General features: G+C 34.3%; 1 protein-coding gene across 1 annotated transcript in view; it reads left to right on the top strand.

The window, feature by feature from the left end:
• Positions 1-1926: 1926 nt before the first annotated feature.
• The window catches only part of LOC108689082 (tensin-2), a 184928-nt gene continuing 178956 nt past the window's right edge, over positions 1927-7898 (top strand). Inside the window, exon 1 of the mRNA XM_018195689.1 lies at positions 1927-2967. Coding sequence (XP_018051178.1) covers positions 2875-2967 — 93 coding nt within the window. The 5' untranslated portion in view covers positions 1927-2874. The remainder of the gene's footprint in view (positions 2968-7898) is intronic.

Here is a 7898-nt window from a genome sequence, read left to right as displayed (position 1 = left end):
AGCAGCATATCGCGCGTACATTAATAATAATCTCGTGATACGAACGACGTGAAGGAAAGGAACACGAGGAAGGAGGATAAAAAAATACCGACATTTTTCAATTATCTTATTTTTCATCGCAACAGGATCTGCTTTTCCTTTGATAAAGCATTAACTCCATTGCTCTCTTTCACAACACGGTTGTTTATCTCTGTTTATCCGTAATAGGATGGAATATATTATTGATCAAAGCGTATCTACGTATTAATTAAATTTAAAGACATTGGTGCAGCGTTGAAAAACTACAAGATTTGCGAATAGCATGATAAACTGTAGCAGCGAGCTGAATTTTTTGACGACTTTGCTGTAAGTTTGTGAATCATAAAAACCTACTTTGAAAAATTAATTATGTTCTGGCGCAGAAGTATACAATGGAGAAAACTAGGCAGCGTCTTATAACATACTATGATCGATGAGAATGCATGGAAGACTGTATGATCCGAATTTCTCAGGACGCATCGATTAAAGTTTGACGTGCCGTCGTTATGAGATGAGAAATGACGTTGTACGCTCGCATATTCGTGTAACGCAATACGATAATGTAATAAGCCTTTGATGTAATCATAATGAACGATGATAAACGATAATGACTTTATGAATATTTCATGATAGCTTACCGAAAATCGGAGCACGATTCGTGTTTGAAACAAAGTCATGCGACATTCTGTGAGAAATTGACGCAATTTAATCGATTTCCCGATGACATGGACTGTTCAAATAATTTTAATTATCATCAATATTAATGATAATTTTATTTAACCTTTACAGGACAAAAAAAATACTAGCACTGTCATATTTTGAGTCAAAAGTATAATAAAAAATAATGACTTATAACAAATGTTATTCAAAGGAAAGGATAAGATTTTAAAAATAGATCCCGTAAAGATTAATAAAGCACGATCTCTCGAAGAGTTATTTCGCCACTTGTGTACGTCGTAGAACATCAATTTGTGCACACCGTGCATTTTTCTTTAAAAGTACAATGCACGCTGCATCGCGGGAGTGAAGATCGATCGAAGAAGAAACATCTTCAACATTTTTCGCGATAACGCAAACTGCGACCTAGTCTGGGTGCGCTGACAAGGCGCGTATAAAATCGACGATAGCAAACTGGACAGCCGCCAGTCTTGCGAGAGCCGCGCACGAGAGCGGACGTCGCTCGTTTTACCGTCGATGCGGTGCCACGTGAGGGAAAAGCCAGGAGGAAAACTACGTTCGCGCGCAGCTACGAAGTAACATTTTCTTCCCGTTTCTTCCCTCTCGTTGTGGACTCATGTTATCACGTCGAATGGACAGGAATGATGTGGATTGCGCCGGAAGTGCGATAGAATTAACCAAGCGAGATCGGCTTTCGGAATACGTGGGATGTGTCTGATGGACGCGGGCATTCCATCGGATTTAATTCTATCGACACGGGAAATCGATGTGTGCACTGATTTTCTCGTGAATCTTCGATGCAGAACGAAACGAAAAAAAGAAAAAAAAATTGAAAAACCGAACGAACTGAAATTATAAAAAAGCACTATTAAAAGTTTCGACGAGTGAATCTATTTGCTGTTACTTCTATTTGTTCTTCGATGGACAGCATTATATAATAAAAAATAATTAAAAAAAATCGATATTTTATCTGCAAAGCAATGATAAATTGAGGACTTTAATAATAAAAAAAAGTTATTGTGCGGAATAATTAAACGGTTATGATTATACACTCAAATGAAATATAACAAACATTTTAATTAAACAAAAACAGACATCGTATTACAACGTGATAACAAAATGTTTTCTTCGAACGAACTATATGGTATTCGTATTCATTTGGTATTGCATTGCTGATTTCTTTTACTAGATTAATTTAATCGAGTTAATCGAGTTATTCTCATCACTTTATCGAATTGTCGCTTTTCCACAGAATTGAATTTTCAAGTAAAGGTGTTTTCAAGTAAAGCTTCAAGAGCTCGAAAGAAAAATAGAAAAGTATTTTCAAAGAAAAGAAGATTATTCGAGACATACCAATCATAATATCTTGTGAGATATTTTGTGGATATTCTTAAAACATTTCTGGCGATGACCCTGAAGATACTTCCGCGGAGGTGTGAACCATCACGAAATTCTTGAAGAGGTTGAGCGTTTAAAGTAACCACGTAGATAAAACTTCCACTACGCCTCAGATGAAACCAATTCTTTACAGGCGTTCCGGAAGGATCTTCGCAATCTCACTGCGCGCACTTACTCCACTGAAAGTTTCCCACCTCACAGCAACTCCCGTGAAAATGCGGAGAATCGCGGAAATCCTGTTCGTAAACAACTTGAAAACATCTCTCGTAAAATAAAAATTTATTTCACCGTGAAAATATAAATCGCATCAATACAAAAATATTCTCTTTGGAATTTGCTTAAAGGGAAAAATTCCGTAAATTATACAAGAAAACTATCTCAGAATCTCTGCAATAAAAGTTATCAAGAAAGTTATCTGCATCAAGTAGTAAAAGAAACATTGAGAAAATTCAGAAGCCGTGAAATTATCAGTGAAGTTTTTAAGACTCTCAAAGATAGAACTATCAGTTTTCCGATTTCCACGACCAATATACAGGTAGATTTAGTTTTTAAAAATCTGCGATCGTAAGCTCTCCGAGCTGAAAGAAGTTTCGTCATAAGGCGCGCGATGCATCGGGCACGAAGGAGTTTCGAAAAAGCAAGTGAGAAGTCCTGGGAATTTTAGGCAACGGAGAAGAAGACGGAAGCCGAAGATCACCAAGCCGAGAATCACACGAGAGCGAAGGAAAAAGAGAGGAGGGAATTGCGAATAACAGGCAGAGGCGAGGAAACGCTCCAGGAATGCCGTGGATAAAGTGTTTGGGTGGTGGAGGCGGGAAGGCCAGGAGGGGCAAGCCACTCAGCGTCAGTCAACCGATCCACCTGCTTGTCAAGGTAAGATTCCTCTTCAAAAGTTTTCCGCAAGACTTTCTCATGGTGAATCTCGTGACGAATCGAGCGAAGATTCGATATATTTGAATCATTTCTTTCGAAGAATTTTTTGGAGTGCAGTTCTTTGTGAGCCAGCTTTTTATTACGAACAACTTCTTCAAGCTTTAGGAAGAAAGAAAGAAGACGTAGATTCTCAAGATAAAAAAAAGTGCATTATATTCAAGTAATGCGCATTTTTAGCGCATTGAAAAATTAAATGAGGAGATACAATCTTGTCCATACGATATTTAATAAATAGTACAATAGTATTTGGCATAAAATATATTGAAAATTTTTATAGCATAAATATAAATTATGTTCCTAAAATTTCTAATATATGTTATTTAAAAAAAAAACTGGATAAAGACATAATGGAATTTATAAAGAGGCTGGGAATGAGGACAGTGATGTTGCTTCATTCAATCTATCTAATATGATGGCACATGGCCCTTACGTTTTATGACTATTAAATTTTCCAATGAGCAACTTGAATCAAACGGAAAAGTATCTTGATAACTGGTAATATTTTATGGATATTTAATGTGTCCATTAAATATATAAAAACGAAACTCTAATGTTCTTTTTATGTAATATGTGGAAAATTTAGCTTGCTCAATTAACTTATAAAACAATGTCTAGTATATAAGTAAGAGTATGCTCAGGTAATCGATTGCAACTAATTTAAGAAAAAAAAAAAATCTCTAAAAAATCTTTAAAAAAAATATTACAACTAATGTAAGAAAAAAAATAAAAACTTTATAATAATCCAGATAAATATAAACTCGAAATAAGAATTTTTGTTATTTGAAGTTCGCGGCTGACAGCAGTCATTCTCATAAATAAAATCGCTAGTAGAATAAAATTGATTTTCATAGTATAGATAAACGTATCATTATTAAATAAATTTTTTTAAATTATAACTTTGTACAATAAAACGAATTTGATTTAACTTTTCATTTGTGTTAATGCTGTTCTTAATGTATAGTATAACTATTCTTTCGAAAAGCAACCTAAACTTAAATTATTCCGATAACATTGCGATAAGTTGTAGTATTTGTTGTTTGTCATTAATTCATCATTCTATCACTGTCCATTTCCATTCTCATTATCACTCACTATTATCCCATATGGACTTTATCAAACCCGATAAGACTAAAATAAAAAAATCAAACGCAGCGCACGAAGACATTCATGAGCCATGTCATATCGTTAATAAGTAGTACGAGAAAATAAAAAAACTGTCTACGTTAGTCCGCGTCTACGACGGAATGTAGGAGGGTTTCCGCTTAAGGCGATGGTTATTAGGCAGTTTCGTTCGTCCCGGGATACCGTAAGATCGGGAGATACGAAATCTTTGAGATGATGGAGGGACGCCGCGGTGGTCAACATTTCTCCTCTTTGCCGACTAGCTGATTTATTAATTCTCCAGGACGGCCTTTTTCCTCGGTTCCGGGCTCCGATGGACGCCCCGTGGGTACCACCATCGATTCGACGGTATCTCGGGCACGACCCGGCAATTAAGCCGGTAATAACAAACGCGGTGTTAGCCACTTGTTAAAATTACAACAAGCTCTGAGTCATGATATTCATTGCACGCTGAAACGACTATTGCACGATATCATTGGGATATTGTTTTGCAATCGCTACGAAAGCGCGTAATACCTATATTTCCATGCACGTTTATAAATTCTGAGGAAGCGCAGCAATTACAAATTATTCGTATACAACTCATAAATATTCATTTTACTCAATTTTAATACATTTCGTATAACGAGAATTTAGACATTCCATTTAAATTAATGCCTCTATATAGTATTTTTGTGATATGAAACTCTCTTTCGTTTCAAAACCATGCATAACAATTTTAAAATTTATCGCCAATAATGTATGATTACGACGGGGGATACATCGTAAAAATTAATTGCTAATTCTGAAGGAATCCGATTTCAATAATTGTATTTGGAAATCAATTTTGCTATAGGTATATATGTTTTTGCAGAATATTATGATACTTTCATGGAAAAGAAATATTGAAATACAAAGACAATTTATTCCTAAATTAGTGTCTTCTATAAAATATTTTCGTGATGTGAAAATATTTCTCGTTTCAAAACCACACATAGCAGTTGTAAAATTTATCGCCAATAATACTAATATACTGTTATGATGGGAAAACCTAAAAATAAATTGCTAATCCCGAAGAAATTCAATTCCAATAATAAAATTAGGAAATTAATTATAATAATAATTATAATAACTGTATATGCATATATTTTTGCATAATATTGTACTATTTTATAAAAAAAAAAGGTGAAAGTCAAAATACAAAGATGACGATTTTTAAATCGGTTTTTCTGTAAAATATTTTCGTAATGTGAAACTCTCGTTTCAAAATCACGCACAACAGTTGTAAAATTTATCGGTAATATCAATGATGTATAATTATAACGGAATAAATCGTAAAAATTAATTGCTAATCCCGAAGGGATTCCAATTCCAGTAATTATATTTGGAAATCAATTTTATCGTATATATCGTTTTTCACAGAATATTGCGGTACTATTTCATGGAAAAAAAATATCGAAATACGAAGACAACATATTTCTGAGTGATGGAGTAAAATTACAATTTGGGAAGCAAAAAATTCTATCTAGGTGGCACGAGACCAGCATTCGTGCGAAGAGCTCATATTTCAAGTTTCTGGTCGCCGCATACCGTGCATCGGACAAGCTGTCCTAACAGATGTGCACACGTATACACCAAAATACAGTGTCATCAGCGATAAACGGTTGTGCTGCGATAAATATTAATCGACGATTTTGCTAATTGTATATTTCAATCGAGTTTCTTTGCGAGTGAACCTATCGAAAAAACGGGATATAACGATGAGAGACGAGTTAATTCGCGAATAAGTCATTACATGATCAATTCACGTCATTCGCTTCCGTATTTGCATATCGCTTGCAGCGGCGCCTTTACAATGAAATGTAAGGGCGTTTCACCAGTCGCAAAAATAAACGTACCGGTAATCGAGTGCTGGAGCTTCGCTCATTGCAAAATGATTGAAATTGCGTCGGTTCGTTTCAATCAATTATAGATTTGCTGATATTAATAGGAAAGGTAAAATTCAATTTCAACAAATATGCATGCAGGATTTTCCATTCAACTCGACATCACGGCTTCAATAGCGCTAATCGCGAACGGAAATATACCGAGAGTAAATTGTCGGTTGTTGCAAAAAAAAAAAAAACGACGGACGTTAAGAAGCCGGTAATCAAATAACACTAAGCCACCCGCAGAGGCACGCTACGGCATTTTCATTAAAGCAGTACTTTAAACGCGATACGATATTCCATGGAACCATGATTACAAGTTGAGCGCTATTCCTAGAGTAAAACGATATAAGTATATGAAACGCAAATTGACGATACATGTGTGTTAGTGACGCGGGAATATATATACAGTGAACATGACGCAAGCAATGAAATTTTAGATACTTATAGAAGTATTGTCTATTAACTAAATACTTTCTTCTCTCCTATAATAAAATAGAATTATTACATATTTATATTAAATCTTCTTTGTTATATTAATAATAATTAGGATATTATTTCTTGAACTTAACAATTGATTAATTATTTGATTCTCACATTTAAATTTGTAAAAAAGATGATAGTAAGAAATATAAATATTTCTACAACTACGAAATCTTTGTAAAGGGGCATAACCTTAATCCATATAAACACCCTGTAGAAGATTAGAGAATCTTGAGAGAGCAGCATTAGACCAGTCTGTGAATATATTCAGATTGTATGGGAGATACTAAAACGAGAAAATGTTTTTCCCGATGCATGCATCCGCCGGTGCTTTAAGTCTAGTCCGACCATCGTGGCTTTCCAGCGGCAGCGCGTCGGCGTTTCTGAACGTCGGCTTGTGTACCAGAGCCGTTCTCTGTTATTATAACCGTACTATTATCGGTACCGACGCTCGGCGATACACCTGCGTGCACGCGTGTATGCACGCGCGTACGAAATGTACGCCCACCGTCGTAGTGTGCGCTCCTTCACAATATAAAGACTGGCAATTAAATTAGCGGGCCCTCGGGGCACGACCGATTTTTCCATCGCCCACGCAGCGATTCGTTTCGCCATGGAAAGGTGACGTTTCCCACATGGAGGAAGATATTAGCGTTTCGGAATTTTAATCGATTTTTGTTATGCGATCCTAATCGACAATGCGATTATACGAAATTCTACCCTTACAGAAATTTAATATTAAAAGATAATTAATTAACTTATTAAGCGTGAACAACAGTGCTTTTAATATTTAAGTAAGTAATTAATCATTATCTTTCAATATTAAATTGACCAGTATTAAACCTGTAATGATGATTTACTGGTCCTTTATTATACACAATGGATCGTTTGTTTATCCCAGATTAATTTTCATCATTTTAACAAATTAAAAATTATTAAGTAATTCTTACATATTTCAACATCTTTATAAAATATAAGGTGTGTTTAAAAAAATTATATATAAATATTATAACTAATTACTTGATGTGTCTAGTTTTTCGAAAAAAAGGAAAATGCAAAACACAAATGATCTAATCGTCTGTATACTAAGAATTAAATTAGATGTTTGTAAGAGTACACTGTAAAAAGTGCAGGGTTTAAAATGTTTACGTTTAAAATATTTTTGTAAAACAAACGTACAATAATAAAAGATATTTCAATTTTAAACATTTTAAATACAGTGTTTTGTTTATTGAAAAAACTAAAACTAAAACATTTTCAAATATTTACAAAACGGAGACAAAAATAAAAAATTTTAATATCTTAAAAGTAAACACTTCTTTTATCTATATATATAAGTATATAATATTCACTTTAGTA

This window comes from Atta colombica, unplaced genomic scaffold, assembly GCF_001594045.1.
Source record: "Atta colombica isolate Treedump-2 unplaced genomic scaffold, Acol1.0 scaffold254, whole genome shotgun sequence".
Lineage (NCBI taxonomy): Eukaryota > Metazoa > Arthropoda > Insecta > Hymenoptera > Formicidae > Atta > Atta colombica.
The sequence above is the reverse complement of the archived record's forward strand: the minus strand, read 5'-3'. Positions and strand labels throughout refer to the sequence as shown.